The sequence below is a fragment of the Ictalurus furcatus genome, chromosome 12, assembly GCF_023375685.1.
Source record: "Ictalurus furcatus strain D&B chromosome 12, Billie_1.0, whole genome shotgun sequence".
NCBI classification, from domain to species: domain Eukaryota; kingdom Metazoa; phylum Chordata; class Actinopteri; order Siluriformes; family Ictaluridae; genus Ictalurus; species Ictalurus furcatus.
This window is the reverse complement of record NC_071266.1, coordinates 20,097,444-20,120,178: the sequence shown is the minus strand read 5'-3', so window position 1 is coordinate 20,120,178 and position 22,735 is coordinate 20,097,444. Positions and strand designations below refer to the sequence as shown.

The 22,735-nt window shown below is 36.8% G+C and overlaps 1 protein-coding gene across 9 annotated transcripts in view; it reads right to left on the bottom strand.

Annotated features, from left to right (window-relative positions):
* adgrb2 (adhesion G protein-coupled receptor B2) overlaps window positions 1–22,735 on the bottom strand; it is a 458,554-nt gene that overhangs the window by 175,706 nt on the left and 260,113 nt on the right. For all 9 annotated transcript variants that reach the window (XM_053638192.1, XM_053638184.1, XM_053638186.1 and 6 more), the window contains 4 exons: window positions 22,066–22,212; window positions 18,256–18,331; window positions 14,792–14,894; window positions 5,840–5,883 (listed from right to left, as the gene is read on the bottom strand). In XM_053638192.1, coding sequence (XP_053494167.1) covers window positions 5,840–5,883; window positions 14,792–14,894; window positions 18,256–18,331; window positions 22,066–22,212 — 370 coding nt within the window. The remainder of the gene's footprint in view (window positions 1–5,839; window positions 5,884–14,791; window positions 14,895–18,255; window positions 18,332–22,065; window positions 22,213–22,735) is intronic.

Here is a 22,735-nt window from a genome sequence, read left to right as displayed (position 1 = left end):
TGTGTGTGTGTGTGTGTGTGTGTGTGTGTACATGGCCACCCCATGTATAAAACTCTAGTTCCGCCACTGTCTCACTGTATACACAATGTCTGAGTTAGTTAAGTACATTACATTTAAAATAGGTTTTCAAAGAAATAAAGCAAAATAAAATAAAAGTTTGCTGTAATTAATAGCTTACTCAGTAAAAAGAACATTCAAAATCATTCACATGGGGCCGTATTCAGAGTTGGGAACCTAAGTTGCAAACTTAAGTTCTAACGTTACATCAATATTTAAGCAGGGGAACTTATCTGTATTCAGACTTGGTTTACACAGCTGCTCAAGTTGAATTTCTTGGTGCCGCATACAGATTATTAATATTGCCCATATGCAGTTCAAATTCATGAGGTTGTCAGATTTTTCTTGTGTTGAGCTCTCGGTACAGGTTGTGTCTAGTCTAAGCACTTTTCTTTAACATGGAACAAAATCAGGAGATAAAACATATGGATTGACAGTTTTCTATTTACTCCCAACTGCATTACAATGTAGCATTACAGCAAGGCACAACAAAAGAACAGTTTATAATAATAAGATAGTACACAACGATTTAAATAAAAATGAAAAGTGATATTAGTCTGTGTGTGTGTGTGTGTATGTGTGTGTGTGTGTGTGTGTGTGTGTGTGTGTAATAATAAAACTCCTACATAAAACGTTTACTTCAAGTTATAGTTGTAAAGGTTGTTCTACATTTTAGGGTGTACTTATTTTTTTTCCACCTGGTTTCTGAATGTTGGTCTACTTTTAGTTTACTTTTTGGGGAAAATGACTACATATTGAAATCTGTGCTTTTTGTTGTCACCTGAGGTAATTTGTTTGTTTATAGAAGTTGGTGGATACCACACAATTGTTATTTCGGCCCTGATAAATAAAAACTGAAATGAAGGAGGGTGTACATTTTTGGTCCCATGACTATATGTTACAATATGAAACATTTTATTAGACATTTCCTTTGTAAGAACAAATATCTTATAGGAACAAAAAAAAAAAAACAAAACAAACAAACAAACAAACAAAAAAAACAGGTTGCTCATAGTGTTGGAAATGAAGAGTCCTGAGTCCTAGTGTGCTTTACTCCAGTTGGTAGAGGCCACATCACTTTACTTCTTATTTCTAAGTTAAATTTCTAAGTTAAATTGTCTCTGTCAGCCTGATAACTTCACTTTTCCTGTCACTATTAATCACCAACTATCACTGATGCTGGCATGAACGGTATTCTCCACTCAATGCTGTTTAATAATTATAAAATCATACGCTAATTAGCTGTATGTGTGAATGTAGTGAAAGTAAGTCCCGAAACTAGAGTTGAGCTTATCTAAACCTAAACTAGTCCATCAATTGTGTAACACATATCCATTGCTTAGCGTGGCAATAAGACTGGCAGCACAGGCTGTTGAAAACAACATTAAAGTTTTTTTTTCTGCAACTGGCTGAAAATTATGAGGCACTCAAACAGGCATTATGGGTTTCTATTGGCAAAGTTCAAGCTCAATCACCAGCTATTTACAACAACCAGTCAAATCTATTGGACTCACTTCTGCTTAGTTCTGCTAGGCTTCTTACATTCAAAAATGTCCGGAATGATTTTTCAAGCTTACTAGAAAAGTCCAGACCCGCTATTTCATCACAAACTTCAGATTAAACAGTCTCATTATTTAAATTCCTTATACGGAGCATGTTAGTACATGTCGTTTGTGAATACACACATGTACAACAGTCATAACTATTTTGTATGAAATATATATACACATACATAATTTCACTGTTGTTGGAATTCTGATACATGTTTGTGTTCTCTGATCACATAATATATTAGTGAATAAAGTGTGTTGACAAATTTTATCAAATCTGCTGTGATTCATACAGAATTAATTGGCCTTGCCAATTTCACAGCTGGAGAATTGCAGAAGTTAGTTGCGGCTTGGGGTCAGAAAGTCTCCAAAACTCAAGCTTCTTCAGTTTGCCAAACACTACTGGAACTTCAAATTTGATCGGGTTCAATGGTCAGATGAAACCAAAATAGAGCTTTTTGGTAATAAACACCAGAGGTGGTTTTGGTGCACACAGAGAGGTAGCCATATGGAAAAGTACCTCATGCCCACGGTTAAATATGGTGGTGGCTCTTTAATGTTTTGGGGCTGTTTTTCTGCCAGAGGACCTGGACATTTTGTTAGGATACATGGCATCATGGACTTAAATATAAAATATTAATGAATTTTAAATGAAAACCTGACTGCCTCTGCTATAAAATGGTCCGTGGTTGGATCTTCCAGCAGGACAATGATCCAAAAAATACATCAAAATCAACACAAAAATGGTTTACTGACCACAAAATCAAGGTCCTCCCATGGCCATCCCAGTCCCCTGACTTCAAACCCATAGAAAACCTGTGGGGTGAACTGAAGAGGAGAGTCCACCAGCATGGACCTCGAAAGTTGAAGGATCTGGAGAGAATCTGCATGGAGGAATGGTCTCAGATCCCTTGCCATGTATTCTCCAACCTCATCAGGCATTATAGGAAAAGACTCAGAGCTGTTATCTTGGCAAAGAGAGGTAGCACATAGTACTCACTAAAAGGGTTCCAATAATTGTTGCACACCTATATTTAACATATATCCATGAGAGCAGAGTATTTTGTGAATTTGTGTACCAAAATATCAAAAGGTTAAAAATAAAGACACATTTTCACAGCCTTCTTTGCATATATTTACCAAGGGTGCCAATAGTAGTGGATTATTTCTTGATAATTACTTTTAGTTTTCCTCAAGTGAATTACTAGTACATTAGCAGTACGTGTTGTAATCCTTCTACCAATGCTTGCTGAAAAGATAAGCTTCCGAGTTGTCCCATAACATAGCTAGCTAGCAAACGTAGCTATGAGGCAGCATGACATGGAGGATACACTGCACTGCTGCTTGTTAATGATGTATTGTATTGCATTAGGGAAGGTTGAAGCTTCAAACCCCAGCACTGCCAAGCTGCGATTGGGCCACTGTTGGGCCCTTGAGCAAGACCCTTAACCCTATCTGCTCCAGGAGTGCCGTATCATGGTTGACCCTGTGATCTGACCCCAGCTTCCCAACCAGCTGGGATATATGAAAAATTTCACCATGCTTCTTCTTCTGGTATGTATTGAAATATATTAAGACAGTTGATCAGTTTAAATAAGAGATTATACATTGGGACTTCACACGAAACGCAAGGATATTGCATTTAATAATGCAGCCCTCTTTTGAAAACTGTTTATAAGCAGACACGGTGATATTTTGAAATGTGTGATATTGGCTTGTGCAGTTATCATACTGTGCATAATCTGATTCAAATGAAAAGCACAATTATGGCTTGATTTTGTGGAGGAAGATATGAGAGGCTTCACAATTGTGAGTCTGGTACAAGAGAGGAAGAAACAATACTGCACACAACACACACACACACACACACATACACACACACACACACTACGAAAGATGATCCTCATTATGGTAAAAAACTGGCATTAGAGGAATTGTATAAAGGAGCTGATAATTGCATGAGAAAAAGATGTAAATAAAAAAGAACAATGTGAGAAAGAAAAATTATCACACTCACCATCCACTGCTAAAAGACCCAGGGTGTATCACCATAATCGGGATAAAAATCTTAATCACAGTGCTGCTAAATGATATTCCTGACTGATCTGGAATTTCATTTGGCAAGAGATATATGAGGGTTGTGTGTTAATTGACTTTGCAAGATTGTAGATAGAAAAGGTTTTCAGTAATTATCTCCTGCTACTGTTCCTTCTCAGCCAGGTTGGGCCTTGTTCTGTGCCGAGTGGTCAGAATTAATTTAGCTGGGATGTAGGAGGTGTGCGCTGACATGACGGTCTAAATCGTCATATCAACATGGTACATGGTACGACAGAATTTTTAAATGGCACTGCCTATTTTTGTGTGACATGATTAGTGATTTTGGTGCTAATGTGTTGGTTGATGGTGTATGTTCAGTATTCCTGTGAGAAATTAGTGGTTGTGTACTACTCTGACATCACTGCACTGCACTTAAGTAGTTGTAGTACTAGCTAACGCAGTTACAGCGGCACTAATTAAAAAAAAATATTCAGTAATAACTAATTGATTATAACTTAAAAACCCCCACTTTGTTATTTTCTCACGCACTGTTCTCCAGAAACATTTAATGTCATCAATGCTGAAAAACAAACAAACAAACAAACAAAAAAGTAGAAACCCTCATAGAATTAGAAATGGTTTTAATGGCTATAATGGGAATTGTACTAGTTTTAAAGGGGTCACATGATGCCTTTTAATGTTTTCTTTTTCCTTTACTGTGCAATGTATCTGTTTGTACATGTATAAGAACTGCAAAAGTTACAAAGCTCATAGTCTCCCACAAAGGGGCTTATTGTTTCTAACAGAGAACATTTGAAATATCAGTATAATGACACAATATTTTTTTTATTTGTAATTGATTAAATTTTTTAAAACGGAAATTTATGTTGTCATTTCAGGATATAAAGATGTTACCGTGAAGAAGACAAATTAAACCGTTATAACATCGTATCTGAAAGGCTACAAAATAAAAACTTACCACTGTGAAACGTTCTGCTCAAGTCATGCTTGTAAAGTTCCGATTGATCCGCTCGATCATCCGCATTTTCAGAATCTGACTTGGTCTCGAACTGATACGGTAAAACCAAAGACATTATTAACTGTGTTTATAATTGCTTTAGAAACCTTGGAAGCTGAAGCTCACAATTATGGTAAGGGCATTATATTTCCGACACACACTTGAGGTTTTTGGCCAATCACAACGCAATGGGTCAGCTGGCCAATCAATGCACTCTGAGCTTTTTGGAGGGAGGGGCTTTGGAGAAACCGGAACTCAATCAGAGCGTTTCAGACTGGGAGTAGAGGCACTGGAATAATGTACAGTATGTGAAAAATAATATGTTTTTTGAACATTTTGAAGCATGTTAATCTATTCTATTACACCCAATATTGAAAATAATTAAAATCATTATATGACCCCTTTAACGGAAATTACAACGATCCCTAGTGGTGGAATGTTTAGTGGATGCCATTAACTACCAATAATGGTAATGGTTTTAATGGTTAGCTGATGGTTTGTAATGGTATTTGTAGTGGAAACCATTAGAATTTGTGTGATGGTTTCTATTGTTTTGTTTTGTTTTGTTTCTCAGCAGAGATATTAATAAATCAAATTAAATGTAGAAGTAGTTGAGAAAGCAAACATTGGACTCAAAGATCCAGAATATTTGTAATCATTTACAGCAGAGACTTGGCTCAACTACTTAGCAATCTATGAAATGATAAACATGGTGGTGTTATTAGTATGAAAGTTGAAGCTTTGGATACTGCTGGAGCAGAGTATAGAGATGAGGAAGAAAGATAGCTGGATAGAGTAAAGGACTAAGCTCTTTAGTTCTGCATCGTTCTCTTTAGGTAGAAATGAAGTATAGTTATATACTATCAGCAGGTAGTCACAAGTGGCATTGTGGGGTACTGTAGAAAACAATGATGATGAAAGAATTTTTAAACCAAAAAAATAATAAAGTAAACTTGGAATTTTATCACAAAATTTTACTGTGTATTTTGCTGTTTCAGTTCTATTTCAAACATGACTTGGTAGGCCAAAGCTCAGACATGAACTTTCCCTCTAGAGTCATGAAGTAGCTAGGTGAAAGATCTATAGCAGATAAAACTGCAACGTTACAATATATACAGTGCTACAATATACACTATATACAGTGTGTGTGTGTGTGTGTGTGTGTGAGCAGACTTACGGGCCGGTGTGGTCCCACACAACACATTGCGGCTGTGATGTGCCCTTCAGAGACAAAACAGAGAGAGCAGAAAGAATACACTTAGTGCTGTCAATGAGGTTTTAGGCAAATGAGAATAGACGAGGAGATCCTTGAACAACTTTTCGGGTTAGTCCCAAGGTGCGTCAGTTTCTCATGTTGCATACTAAGATGGCAAATAAGGATTATTTTGTTAATCGATAAGTACGCTGAGGCCATGCATTATAAATTTTTTCTCGTGATCAGAACTGAATTTTCTCATGATCTCGATTTCATTTTCTTGTGATCTTGACATAATAAAATGGTTGCTTTCTCGTGATCACGATTTTTCTGTGTGCATAACATGATGTTTTTATTGTTCTTGGGGGCAGCAAAATCTCAGTGCAATCCCGCGGCATCATGGATGAACAAATTCATTTTTAATTTGATCAGGGACTCACTCAAGGAGAAGGAGCTCTATGTCTGTCTAGTGATTGACAACTTCCACATTAATGTCTGACACTTGAGAAAGGAAAACACGCCACTCTCTTTTTACATTTACAATTATTACATGTATGATGGCAACAGCGAAGACATCAACATGCACGTAACACCAGTCCCATTCAGAAGGCACAAGATTTTCTCGTGATAAAACGACATCGTGAAAACAGCTTTTTGTTATGTCGAGATCACGAGAAAATTAAGTTGCGATAACAAGAAAACAACAAAGAAAAATAATAATAATTCATGGCCTCTTACAGCTTCTGTATTTAAAACATATAGATTTAAAAATATTTATTTAAATCTATTGCTCCATTAAAGATATATTTTTGTTTAAAATCAAAATGTTTCAATGATAAATTCTAAATAAACCATAAAGAAAAAAAACAAAAAAAAACACAAAGTGTTTACAGGTATGTAGTACATGAAATTCAGGCACACCCATTGGGTGTGTCCATGGGCTTATATAAAACAAGCTCTTGGCCTTCAACCCCCTAATCAGCTTTCTGATTTATCATTAGGCTCTGATCGCCATCTAGACCATAGATGATTCATTAGCAAAACTCATTTAAGATTAATTGATTTGCATGACTCCAGGCTGATTTGTTCAGTTCCAGGCCAGTGTGACGCTCTAATCGGGGTTTAGTCATGCGTTACTCGGTGACTCACACATCACTGGTTCATCATTGAATTGAATGGCATAATGAACTAATCTGTCCAAGCTCCAGCTCTTCCCATTATCCCCAACTTACTGACCTTAATGACATAATAAACTACACACAACCTTGATGAACCACACAGTTAAAAATAAGAATGAAAGAAAAAAAAATCACCTTTCTGGTTGCTTTCTCACTTACAATCTCAGACTATCTTTTTAAAAGTCTAGCACATGTGCGTTCGTGTGTTATTGCTTTTATAAGACCTGTACAGTCAGTATGTATATGTATACAGTTAGTATGCAAATATGTACTATGTATGTATGTATATACACATTTATATCTACAGTATGTATTTGTCAGTGTCTAACTCACTGAATTACAAAATACATACTGTAATGTTTGCTTACATTAATGGCACATTGCATTGTATTTTTAAATGAATGCAAAACATTTTCAGTACAACAAATTTTAAAGCGTATATAACAATATATATACTTTTTACAATAGTATACATTTTTAATATTACAGTGGTGCTTGAAAGTTTGTGAATCGTTTAGAATGTTCTATATTTCTGCATAAATAGGGTCTGCAAATTAGGGTCGTTGTCTTGCTGCAGTGACTTTCTTCTTGCAACCCTGCCATGTACACCATTGTGGTTCAGTGTTCATCTGATGGTAGACTCATAAAAATGGACATTAGCCAATGTGAGAGAGGCCTTTAGTTGCTTAGAAGTTACCTTGGGTTCCTTTTTGATCTCGCAGACTATTCCATGTCTTGCTCTTGGAGTGATCGTTATTGCTCGACCACTCCTGGGGAGGGTAACAATTATCTTAAATTTCCTCCATTTGTACATAATCTATCTGACTGTGGATTGGTGGAGTTCAAATTCTTTACAGGTGGTTTTGTAACCTTTTCCAGCCTGATGAGCATCAGCAACTCTTTTTCTGAGGTCCTCGGAAATCTCCTTTATTCGTGCCATGATACACTTAAACAACTATGTCCTGTGAAGATCAGACTCTGATAGATATCAGTTCTTTAAATAAAACAGGGCGCTCACTCACACCTGATTGTCATCCCATTGATTAAAAACACCTGACTCCAATTTCACCTCGAAATTAAACTGCTAATCCTAGAGGCTCACATACTTTTGCCACTCACAGATTATGCGAAATTGGATCATTTTCCTCAATAAAAAAATGGCATAATGGCAAGTATATTATTTTTGTCTCAGTTATATAATTGGGTTCTCTTTATCTACTTTTATGATTGTGAAAGTCTGACAATGTTTTAGATCATATTTATGCAGATATATAGACAATTCTAACAAACGTTCAAGCACCACTGTACATTAAAATATATTACTTTTGCAGGAATATATTCTTGTTGATAGTATATTACAGTTATTAGTATATTAATACTTCCAGTAATATACTTTACATCTTTACTAGTATATTAACAATATATTAGTATATATTTAGTATATATTGTATAGTGTGTGTGTGTGTGTATATATATATATATATATATATATATATATATATATTTTTTTTTTTTTTTTTTTTTTTCCCCAGACCATAATATATCTGAGCAATGGGAAACAACACCAAATAAGAGAAAAAAAGGTGGTTTGTCTTTAAAAAAAAAGAAAGAAAAGTCTCCAATGATGCTGCATGCCAGACACCCTGTTAATTGCACTATATTACTTTTACAACTATTGGACTTACCTTTCACAGGACTGCATAGTTTAGTTGTACAGTATTTTACAGGGTACTGCTATGAAAATCACCACTACAACTTATTTATTTTACAATTTTACTGATATTTTAACTGTATTATCATTGGCAAATAGACTGTATATCTTAAATTCATTTGAAAGTGTCAGCATACGTAACAAACAAATGTGGGAGTGCTAAATATGGAACTGCTAAAATGAACAATGAGTACATCAGTGACTGAATTGATGGGTGACAGTACTGAAAATCAAAAGAAAGAGTGAGAGAGTGAGAGTCAGTGAGAGAGAGAGAGAGAGAGAGAGAGAGAGAGAGAGAGAGAGAGAGAGAGTAAAAAACAGAATGTGTAACCTATTTAATGTATCAAGTTACCTTAGCTAATGTTACCTAGCATTGTTTAATTTTACAACCAGTTCAAACTTATTGCGCTTGTTCACTAGAATATTTGAAGGTATGTTTTGATGTTTGCATAACAAAATAATGAAATAATGGAAGAAATGAAAGATGGAAATTAACCAACAGTTGCTGCTTTGGGTAAATTATTTTTTCACCTAGTTTCACAGTTAACCTAAATACACAGCATGTTAAAACCGTCGCAACCATTTTACAGTAGCTATGTATGTATAAGGTTGCCTGATACCATATTACCTGCAAGTGATGTTAATATTTTTCCAAAATCCACATTTAAACTATCACACTGGTTTGAACACGGTATTTCATTTTAGTACATTTTTAACAGTGTGTCTATCTATTGTATCTATCATGTGATTTGTCCTGTGCTAACTGCTGTTGTGTGAATTAATAATGTGTGAGCACTGATGGCATGCTAAAACCACTGAAATCACTTTCACTTACATCTGCTGTCACTAACAAGACCCAAACCACTGCACGAGCTGATGGATATGGATGAAGCCTGGCTCTGTCTCCATGTCCCAGCAGCCCCTCTGGGTCAGGCTTGATGAGGCATATTGCCTCAGAGCATCTCACCTCACCAACATCTGTGGCCACATACCACGCACCCCACCCTCCTGGCCAAGCTCAGATCCACTCAGCTGCAGCTGACTCAGGACCACTGCTGAGCCGGGCATGACCTACTATTTCCTGGAGGGACTGGGAAAGGTTGGGGACGTGTGCACTCACACACACACACACACACACACACACACACACACACAGTCCCAAAATTCTTGCCGGAGGTATCAGGTGAATGTTGCTATAGCAACCTTGTTCTCAGGGGTGATGAGGGCTTAAAATGTCAGAATTCTCTCCTGATTTTTTAGCTGCAGATGCAGCATGCTAACATCGGAGCCTCCATGATTTTTATTTATTTAAAGGTAATATATGACGTATAGTAGTGGAGGATGCTCTCTATTTTTATGTGACTAGTGAAGCTGCATGTTAGTCTGAAAGTCACTGCCATGAAGAAAAGAACAACAACATCAACAAAAAACACCACTACCTAAATACGCAGAGATGCAATAAAAAGAAATTGAAATAAAGGGTGATGGCATGAAATAAATAAATTATTATATAACAAATCCTGAAGCTGTATTCACAAAGAATCCCATTACTAAGAGTTCTTCTAAGGGGTACTAGAAGTTCCTAACAAAGACTTTCTCCTTATAACATATTCATGAACCTGTTGAGAGAAACCTTTACTAAAGAGAATTATAAGAAATGGCAGGGTTGACTCCAGTGCTAAGGATGACTGCATGCTTCATACATGAGTATTGACAGTGATTGGCTGATGTGGTAGTAATCTGCAATCCGAACTGATATCCTGATTTCATTAAAAAATAAATAAGATGACCACTTTCACTAACCTGAACATGTGCCAGTCATTAGCAACTGCCTTGATCATATTAAGCTGCTACTTTGTTTATGTTTTGGGAAAGGGAAAGATGGCGATCAGAGCCGAATGATAAATCAGAAACTGACAAAAAATGTGTGAGCAGAATTAAAAAAACAGTTCGATGCACATCTCTAGTTGAGACCAATTACATACTGGAGTGAAATGGTGAAAAGAATTGCGTGAGGAGATTTCACATACCATGCTAATACACAGCAAAATCAAAAATCCCCAGTGTTGAATTACCAACTAGAGTATTGAATTAATACTTTCAGTGTTCATTTGTGTCCAATTGGACCTTAAGTAAACACTGTAGGTTTATTAACATTTTCCAGCACTTTCGAGGGTTTCAGGGGGCATAGGTGTATGTTTCAAATTTAGTTCACACACACACACACACACACACACACACACACACACAAACCTTTCTGATTTAGAGCATGCCCATTTCAGTTTTAAATTTAAATACAAGCATGTGTATGAATATTTAAAGGACTAATAGTGACTATACATAGTATACATAATGTGTAAGCATTTGGATTTTTGTTTTCATGTTTGAAATCAGTAACACTTTCATTATTTTTTTGTTTTATTGTATATGATTTTGTGCATTTCGACATTCATTCATGAAACATGCCATCACCCGAAGTTAAAATGCTCAACATCACCCATACTTTTAGCTAAGAAATTTGTTATTAAAACCTCCTCTCAGCAGTTTTGTAAATATTTTGTAGAAGAAATTCTTATCTAGAGACCTTTAGTGCCAATAAAGCTCTGGGTGTGTGTCACTAAGTACAAGCATGTATAGGTAGCCAGAGTGAAGTGCATGTACACTACATAGCCAAAAGTATGTGGACACCTGACCTTCACACTTGCGTATATGTGGTTCTTCCCCAAACGGTTGCCACAAAGTTGGAAACACAGAAATGTCTAGAAAGTCATTGTATGCTGTAGCATTACAATTTCCCTTCACTGGAATTAAGAAGCCCAACGTGTTCTAGCATGACAATCTCCCTGCGCACAAAATGAGCTCCATGAAGGCATGCTTTGCCAAGGTTGGAGTGGAAGAACACGCGTGGCCTGCACAGAGCCCTGACCTCAACCACAGTGATCACTTCTGGGATGAATCGGGACACTGACTGTGTGCCAGACCTCCTTACACAACATCAGTGGCCAACTTCACTAATGCTCCTATGGCTGAATGAACACAAATCCCCACAGCCACACTCCAAAATCTAGTGGAAAGTCTTCCCAGAAGAGTGGAGGTTATTATAACAGCAAGAAGGGATTACCTCTGGAATGGGATGTTCAACAAACACATATGGTTGTGATAGTCAAAATTTTTTGGCCATATAGTGTAGGTTAGATCGATGCTCCATAGTATAAAGGTTCGGTATACTCAAGCTATCTGATATCTTTTTCAAGTACTCATGTTTCACTAAATGTTCATACATGTATCAACCAGTGCATTTCTCTCTATACATTTGAGTATTAAATCAATTCAAACCAGTTTTGCTACACACTTTTTTTTTGCTGGGTGCACTAGGCTATATATGTTTTAGTTGTACCATGCAGCTGTGTATCTTCCATCTTCCATTGCACTCACTTCAGCACAGCTTGACCATGACCGTGGACATGACTCATGGCACATAAAACGATCTGATTAACCACCTCCCAGCAATATTGGCTTCTCATTTGTATAAATTTAAGAAATACTCAGCTCGCCTGCTTTGTGCCACTCTCACTCTAACAATCGCCAGTAAATTAATGGGTTGCGGGTATGAAAATGATTCAAGCTGTTGCTGTCTGAATGCTGTCTTAATGGCAAGGTAAGATTATTAGTGAATACGGTCTCGGATTTTGAATCTGATTGATTTCTTTTGAATGTATTTCTGCTTTTGTTTGTATTGCAAACTATTAAAAAAAACACTCAGTAAACACAGCAGACATTTCAAAAAGGCACATTTTAAATATTAAAAAAATATTTACTAGCAAAGCGAAAAAACAGTAGTAGGTGTAAATTTAAGTGTCACTCTCTCTCGGAGTTCTGCTGTAATATGATCTTTATTAATTAGTTATCAGATTATCTTGTGCATAAACTGTGAAAAGTACACTATATGTCCAAAATTTTGTGGACACATGACCATCACACCCATATGTGCTTTTTGAAGACACCATTCTAGATTTAGTACTTCTTTGCTGTTATAATAAGCTCCACTCTTCTGGGAAGGCTTTTCACTAGATTTTGGAGAATGGCTGTGGGGATTTTATGTTCATTCAGCCACAAGAGCTGTAGTGAGATCAGGCACTGATGTTGGCTGAGGAGGCCTGGGGTGGAGTTCCAGTTCATCCCAAAGGTGTTCAGTGGGTTTGAGGTCAGGGTTCTGTGCAGGACACTCAAGATCTTCCACTCCAACCTTGGCAAATCATGTCTTCCTAGAGTTCACTATGTGCACAGGGGCATTGCTATGCTGGACAGGTTTGAGCCTCTTAGTTCCAGAAATCTTAAAGCTACAGCATACAAAGACATTTTAGCTAATTGTGTGCTTCCAACTATGTGGCAACAGTTTGGGGCAGTGGCACATATGGCAAATAAGTGTCCACAAACTTTTGCCCATATAGCGTATATCAAGTCTAATTTAATCATTATAAAATCCCTTTATTTGATCCATCAAATCATGTTGACAACTAGCACCTAAACAAACACCCCTGACCCCTCCCCTTCTAATTATCCATGAAGCGTTCAAGTCTGATGATAATTTTCAGAAATGTTGGGATCGATTTAGAACATGACATAATGGTGATAATAATAATGACGTTGTAAAACAGTTTCACCCTGTTTTATAGAGTATTATATTTATCGTACAAATGTAAAATGTATTTTTGTGCAGCTAAAGTACAGCTCTTACTTATTTAGATATCCATGTGCTTTTGTTTAGATTTTGCTATGTCCCTTTGTTTTTGGTCCTCTCTCATCTTATCATATAATTGGCATGTTACCCTAATGTGTTCAGCTGTTCTTTGATTGAACTGATTAGTTATTTCTACCCTGTTTGTCCTGTTCTTATCTCATTGCAAAGTCTAAGCTTACAGTTTCCCTTATTCTTTATTGATTCAGTTTTTCAGACCTTTACTTCTATCTTTGTTTCTAAATATAGATTATTCTTTGTTGATATCTGCGGTTTGACCCACGCTCTAAAGTTTGACTACAATTTGTGAATTGTCTATAATAAAGTCGACAGCAATGTACACTTGTGTCCTGCCTTGAAGACCTGCAATGTGTATGTTTGACCATTAAAACAAAATACTGTATCATATATCTTCGCCAGAAAAGAATCAGTTTTTATATTTGTTTTTGCCAAAAATGACAAACAACCAGGACTGAAAATGTTATTTCACCAATAGTGAAAATTCAATATGATGACAAAAGACAGAACAATGTAATTCCCACATTGTTGGCTCACATGAGATCGCTAAATTATACTTTTGCCATAATATATAAAGTATCTTTTGCTTATTGAGAAATCAAAGACTTGCTGGGTATTTTGATTAAAATAATATTTAGCTACATGTTTATATTGCATTAACATTGATGTCAAAACTAGGATTATTTTCTCAGGCTATATACAGTACTGTACAAAAGTCTTGCAAAGAAATGCTGTAGAGCAAAGATGGCTTCAAAAATAATGAAATTAAATGTTTCTGTCTTGGGTAGAATTTGTGCAGTTTTATAAGGAAATGAGCTGTAAATTCTACTGAGCATCTTGCAGAAGCAGACACAGTTCTTCTGGAGACTTTGTCACACTTGCTTCTTATTTTTGTAGCAAAATTCTGCAACCATCATTATGTTTTTTGTCTGAAAGGTGATTCGATAATGTAGAAGTCATAAAATATAAAACTCTAAGAAAGTTTGTACTAAAAAAATAGGGTGCCTAAGACTTTTGCACAGTAATGTATATGTTCATCACAAATATAATGTGTTAGCATGGATTAACAAGCATACAGCATATATTTCACATGTGTTGTCAGTCCATGCAGAGATAATTATTTCAAGATTATATAGAGAGACTATTATTAAAAGGTCAGAAAACCTTCGCAAGGACCTGGATCCAGGGAATTAACCATATAGCACACACTGAAGTGCAGCATGCATTTACACCAATATTGAACTGTTTAGATGATGATGTTTGTTTGTATGAAATGATACATTACTTACATTTAGCAGAGGTGCCAGTTCCACCACTACTACTGGCTCGGTGGGTTTGGGTAGAGGCCGCACTGTGACACTTAAAATCTTTGAACTGATCACCAAAGGGTCTCTGACAGGAAAGAGGAACAACACAGGAAGTGATGCGGAAAAATTAAATCATACCACATTGCTGCTGAATGCTTAGGGGTTAATTAATGTTCTATAATTAATGCTCAGCTCTGATAGTAGGTCCAACCTAGGTTTATATGTGCTCATTGTAACACATTATCATTTGTATAGTAAACACTTACACAGAGATTTTATATGGATATAATCGTTCTGTTAAAATGTGTAGCATTTTTGGAGGGACTCTCCTCATTGGAGTACGTAAAGCTGTTCCTTTGTTTGGTAATCATCATTACTCAAATTAACATTAACACATTAACGAAATTCTGAAGTTTAAATTAAGATTACTTAACTTATTGAATGTCATTAATTCATATTAACATTGACTAAATTCTAAAAAAAAAAAAAACCCTCCTATTAGTCTTACATTCACTCACCGTCAACAAAAGCATTTCTACTTCATCACTGAACATCAAACTGGTAATATATAATATAAACTTTTTTTTTGATGATATTAACTCATATTAACATTAACTGTATATGAAACAGACTATTTTACAAATATATTTTTCCGTGCAATATATACCTCATCTTCATTTAAATCTTTCAACAGTGTACTGGCGCTTTAATTCAGCGATGGCTGATAGAGATGGTCGATAGCGTAAAGAATCGCCTTTATCGGCCGACACATCAGTGCATCTCTAATTTTTGGTCATATTAACTTCAAGAGGCTGATGAAGGAATGTTTAGCTGCTATAACATAAGTGATAAGAGCAACAAACTTCATGGGAATTCCACAACATGAAACATAACTATTAACTGATAAAAAGGATGACCCGTAATTCTTTACTGGATAAAAAAATTGTTACTATTGTCAAATTGCTTTGGTATAAAACAATTCTGGATGTGCTGTTATTGGGAAATAATCAACTTTGGATATAATGGAACTGCAGTATATTCCTGTAAGAGCACACCACTGTAATTTTCCATTCCTTATAGTCAATGCGTTCCACTGTGCGGAACATTAAGTTGTCTAGCTTTTGCCCGTTTGCCTGTTTGTTTGTGTGGATATGAAGTTGGTCCAAAGAGGTAACAGCCATGTTTTCCCTCAAAAATGAGAGAGAGAGAGAGGAGGGGGGCTATGCACTCCTGGGAGAAAATTAATGAGGCTCAAGTCTAAACTGAAGAAACAGTCACGTTCACATCCATATTTATCGACAAGCAAGCTCCCTCATGAATATTGACCTGAATGGCAGGGCCTTTCCCTCAACTTGCAAAAGCATAGAAAGAATAGAAGAGTATAAGGGAATATTAGCCAGAAATGAGAATAAACAAGTGAGCAACTGAGCAGGCCAAAAATCTAAAAATCAAAGTGAGCAGCAGTGAGAACAGAACTAACTTTGAAGTAAGGGCAAAGGGCACTGGCATAGTTTTTGAGGATGAACTAAATAACACTACAGAAGTTGACTGAAATGAGAGCTCTGCCTCTTAGTTCATGGCACATACTTGTTTTATTTAATTATTATTTAAACTGTTAATCTATGCAGCATTAGGAGTGCTGCAGCCCAGCCCTTACTAGCATGCAGTAGGTCCTTTGCTGAATTAGTTGCTTGGACAAACACCTTTTGCATAGCATGTCCGAAACAAGGCTTTCTACCCTGGAATTTAATTAACCAAAGCTGGTTGTATCTATTCAGTTTCAACGCAGATTCTTCTATTCATTCCTATAACGTGCAATGACAGAGTATTTCTGCCCTGGGGATAAAACAGATGCATTAGTCATATCAGAGAAATGGTAACAGAAGGTACTGAGAACAATAGATTGTCTCTTGAGGGATTATAGGATTAAGTAATGCACTGCATGCCAAGTGGTTTATGATACATCCCCAGGGAGAACATTACAATATAGACAGCATGGAGAATCTTAGATTGGTTCTAGCAGAGGTATGACACTTAATTGAAAAAAAAAAACCAAACAAACAACAAAAAGACGGCCATAAAGTGTTCCTCAGAAATTGCCACTTCACAGGAAAACACAGGATGCCAAAGTATTTCAAACACAGGTCCATTATTGTTTTTAACACACTCTTGTTGATTTCTGCTAATGAATTAGTGAGAATAACCAGTGCCACATGAATATGAACGCCCACCACAGTCAGAGCCGAACTTTCTAATCAAATGCAACAAATAATGTGTAGTAGGCGAATTTGATTAGTGATATTCATAGCTGCATTTGTATAGTTTGCTAACTATCAGAAAACGTAACAACGCTACATCAGTTGTCATGTAGTCTGGAGTAGCTGGCTCCATAAAACATATTTTGGATGCACCAAAGCAATTGGTTTCTTCAGATTACAATTATACACAGTAGGGGTTGCAGGACTACTAATTTTGTTAGTCGGCCAAATCATCTTTTCCATAGTTAAAACTGTTTCAGCACATTACTATTTTAGGCAGTTTTATTTACAGCAAAGAATGTGGCAAACTGCAATTTAATTAACAGCCATATACATAGCAGGAATTCAGTCAAGGAGAGTCTAAATCTAATGTGGTTTGGGTGTAAACTGCAGATCTCCCACAATTTGATATAGTTATCGTTGCAGAAGAAAATCTCCAGTGTGGCTGATCCAACTACTTGTATAACCCTAAACCATACAACACTTTACAACAATGATCAAGACATTTATCAATAATACAATTATCCAGCCTGAAACACACTGAACTGACTCCATCTCCTGGACTTTTGGTTTCCCTCTGTCCATGTAGGATGAGCTACAGTAAATCAGATCAGACTCCACCTTCTGGACTTTTTGTAGCAAGGGATACTTGCACTTGAAGGTAAATTCAATCCTAGCTCCTATTTCTACCATTTCAACTACATAGGAAATTCGAAAGCTATGTTACAGAAAACAGTCATATTGGTGCAGTGGAATCGTCTTTTTTTCCATTTCACTTGAATTGTATATTTTACCATGAAAAATAACAGAACTCCTGCAAAATGAGGCTCAAATAAGTTGAAAAATTGGTGCAACCTATTGAGGACTAATCAACGCACACAATCTGAAGGAGAAAGAGGTTAATAAGGCAGTGGAAATAGGCAAGCTATTATAGCTATTATTATTGCAATTATTATGATTAGTACTATTAATTCTGTATATTTATTTGAGTGTTTTTAGACTCTTGCCAGATATTTGTAAAGTTGTTGAGGTGATTCCACATTGACTTGAATCATATTAAAAGATCATTTTCTATAAATAATTTACTATACTACACCTTTCCAGAAAGTTGCTATATATTGAGTTTTCCAGTACAGATGGTTTTTGCAGAGTTTGTGTGTATTCTTCAACTTTTTTTGGCACACTTACTTCGGTGGTGGTAGAATAAAGCCGAGGGTGCGGTAAAGAATGGCTCCAATTACAAAGTACGAAGCCTCGTCCGATTCTGCAAACAACACATGAAAAACATAAACAGACTTCTGAAGGACTTATTACAACAAGGCCTACAAAGTAATCGTTAAAGTAGTAAATAACATTCCCGCCAACAGATATGCCATATGCAGATTATGCCATGAACAGTCATCACAGCAGCACCCGTGTCAGTTTAAAACCCCTGACATTCAGGTTCCTTTATCCACTCCTGAATGACAGATGGAGAACAACGCACAACCAAAGCAACACAGGATTTAAGAAGTTGTCTCACATAAGGACTTTGAGCCGGACAATTTCAGTGACATTTCAAAGATAGAAAGAAGGATTTTATAGATGTGACCCACCAGTCCAGATCTCCAACCATCTGCCCAATCTTTTGCTGATGCATTTTTTCAACTGTCTCTCTGCATTCACATGTGTGTGTTTCCATCTACTTTTTGGTTATTCCCATAAACACACTTCTATCATCATGCACCTTTTTATCTTTGCTTCCTTTTATGAGGCTACTTTTGTTTCTCTCATGATGCCTTTGGTTTCTTGTCTCTGTTTCTTCTCCATTCAATCCATTATTCTCCTGGGACATGCTGAACTGTGGTGTGGAGCCAAGTCACTAGGGATTATATTCGATTGCTTAAAATGTCAAAGTTGGAGAGAATAGGGCTGCAGAGGATGGATCAAGATGACAGTATGATAGAGGAGGTGCAGCAGGCATCTAACTGTGAGAACCTTAATAGTTAGTAGATGAGATATAACAGCATCCAATGCCTATGTTTTTGTAAAGATTTTGTCCAGCAGCAGCAAAATTTGATAAAAGCAAGGCACTCAGTTGAATTTAATCAGATCTAATGTCTAATTAAGCTTTAAGCATGGTACATTTGATTCTCCCACTTCTCATATTTTCATAGATCAAAAACAAGCACTATGACTTCTGACATTTGACAAAGTGAATCTGGCGGTCTACTGAATAGTTCACTGTATTTTTGAGTGGCACAGTGTTTAGAATTGCTGCCTCACACTTCCAGAGGTTGTTGCCTATATGGAGTTTAGCATGTTCTCCTTGTTTCCACATGGGGTTCCACCAGGCTCTCTGGTTTCCACCCACTTTCAAAATGCAGGACCACAGGTGTATTGGCTAGACTCAATTGCTCCTCGCTAAGAATGTGTGTATCCTTGGTGTATTCCCACCATATGCCCAGTGTTTCTGGAACCACCTCTGGAACCACCACAAACCTGACCAGGATAAAGTTTGATGAAAATGAATGAATGATGGAACATAGCTGAACAGTCAAAAATGTACAGGTTGAGACACAGCTTTGTCTCAGCTATCATAACATGTAAGTTGTATAAGTTTAAACAATCATGGATCAACAATTTACTATTTAAAAACTTCACATTATGTGTCACCCCATTTGTGTTGTTCTATGGATTTTTATTTATTTATTTATTTATTTTTATTTATTTATTTTTTGTTTAATCAACCAGATGCTGGAGTTTAGAAATGTACAGTCAAGTATAAGGTTGCATATGCTTAGATAATCCATGTAAAATATTGTATAACTTCAATATATTTAGTGTCTTAGTGCACTTATCATTATTAAGAGCAATATTCAATAATTTTCAGTAATTGCTTTATCCTGATCAAGGTCACAGAAGATCTGGAGCCTATCCTGGGAACACTGGGTGTAAGGGACTTAATGGGGTGCTATCACAGGGCTCAGAAGTAATAAAAATGTTCAGACTGTATTTTAAGATGATAATGAATAAACAGATTGATATAATTTGGTATTTTTCTCTTTCTAAATGTGAAATATACCCCCCAAAACCATCTTTGCCTTTGCCTTTAAAACTTCCTTAATCTCTTTGCTATGCTCAGGATGAGGGGTCATCAACTGCAGTCTGGATGTCATCCCCAGAATAATTCATCAGACCAAACCAAACACATGGGTCAGTCTGTGGAAATATTTGGGTTGGCATTTGTGTCACAGTCCCCCCTTTTTTTTCAACTCTCCCCTATCACACAACAGCTAGCAACCAGGGAAAGTGGGAAAAACCAATGCCTCCTCTGATTCACCAGAAGCCAAACTCCTCACATTTTAGAAAACCCAGACACAGCACTAACTACCCGCTTCCGCATACATGAGCTCAAATTCACCCATGATTGGCTAGTCTTGCTATGATTGACATGGGATAGACAATAGGCCACCCCTCCCACACTGACAGCATGGCCAATTTTGTCCACTTGACTCTTGGCATTGTAGAGACTGGAACTCACAGTCTTCAACACAGGTGAACACTTTTTTGCTGTGCCAATCTGGAATCTTACAGAGCCAAGGAAAGGGATTAAGGCATGTTTAAAGGCAAATAATGGCAATACAAATATTTAAGTTGCCTGAAATTTAGAAATTGACATGCATAATGATAACAGTTTTCTAAACAATCAGTTTTATAAACATTTTCAAAATATAAAATAAGTTATTGAATGCAGCTCATCAAACCAGTTACCAGACTTTCATAGGATTTTTTATTTTATTTTATTTACACTTTTTAATCTGATGTGAAGTGACAAGATAGCTTGTTTAAAAGAAGTTGAATGGACGTATGCATTCTTCCTCATCATTTAATGTTGAAAACAGAAAAAAAAGTCTCATCTTTCGAGCACATGATGCAAATCAAAACTGATAACTGCTCTTCATTCTTTTAGTTGTAACGTCCAATCCACTACACTCCACCGCAATGCACATTCTTAATGTTATGTCTGTTTAAACACTGACAGACTGCTTGGCAAAAGGTTACTTATTCTTCTTGATATAATGCTGTCATATGCTTCCTTCTTCAAATCAGAGCTAGAGTCCATAGCACCTGACTGCATGCATTTTGCTATAACAAATAAATTGAACTGAAAGCAGTGTTCAAACAGTATATCTCTCCCATAGAGCAAGGCTCAGCTCAATTCCAGCACATCTTCAGGATAACAAGCGGCCATCACAATCCAAACCTGCACTGGGTCTGACAAGTCCTGAATGGAATTCACTTCTTCATTTTCACGGTTTTCATTTGAACAAAGCCAGCATCCGATAAGGCATTTCTTCTTTTTTCTAGCATAATATCAGACATAGTGCAGGACAAGGGGACATCTTATCACGCACAGCAGGGGTGGGGATGAGTGCTGTCGGATCTAATGGTTTAGCCTGTAGGAGGAGTGGGAGGAGCTGTTAACTGGAGTGGCATCCATTTTCTCTATCATGGTCTGTTTTTTATTTTCCATGTCATTCTGTGTAGCCCTCAATCTTGTTCTTTAACACCTTCACTCTATCTGGGTCTTTTCTTTCCCTCTGGCAGTACCTCCTCTTCTTTAATTTCCCAGCTCCCAGAGAAATGAGCATCCTCCTCTGACCTCAGACCCCAACTTCCCTCCATCCTCCACACTCTTTCATTCCCCTCTTTGCCCTCTTCCTTCATAATGCGATCAATTTCTCACTTTGGACCTTAGGGTGATTGAGGTCCTCATAGCTTGAACAGGAGCAGACAGATAGTGAGAGACATTTGTGAGAGAGAGAAGTGTGAAAGGAAGAATGGGTAGAACAAAGGAAGGAGATTAAGTAACCTTAAGGCTAGTCAAACTGATTCTCTATTTGTAGGCAAAGTGAAAGAAAGCAAATGTTCTAGAGTTCTGGACAAAATATTTGTTTCTGTGGTGTTCAGTTGGTAGAAATCTACAGATGTGAGGAGTTCAGATTTCTGACTCACCATCAGAAGACAGACTGAAGACTTCTTTAGGGATGAAGAGCTTGTCTTCTGCTGAGCGTGCCCAGTCCTTCATCCCCCTCCTTCCCTTCATAGGGAAGTTAATGTCGCTGGAGACAGCTGATACTGGCTCTCGTTGGATATTGATTACTAATGAGAGACAAAAATAGCAGAGACTCTGTAGGGCCACGCTGAATGTCTTGCAAATTAAATTACTCAGTTTTAGTTTAAACTGCATTCATAGATATGTTGGTCCATGTTTGATTTCATACACTGCCGTCTACCTGATGATAATGATGCCAGTGAAAATTGTCCCTGATTTTATCTCTAGCTAAAGACAGTCTTATCAAAGAGATTTGGTTCCAAAGCTTCACCTTTCATGCTAATACCACCTATACATAATGCTTCTGTGCTCATCATATAGATGGATAACTGGCTAAATAGTCTAGTCTGTGCTGTAAAGCTGCCTTGCATTCTGGAGTCCAACATTTGTTGTCTCCACCACTTCTACACTGGATTGGATCATATAATATTAAATATAGCTGGAAAATGGTGAAAGAAGTGATAACAACAAACCCTGACCATTAATCACTTATGTTTGATATAATTGAAAATTACGTTTGAGATCTCTAGCAATGTCACACCTGCTAACTTACTGCGACAATAGCAGAAA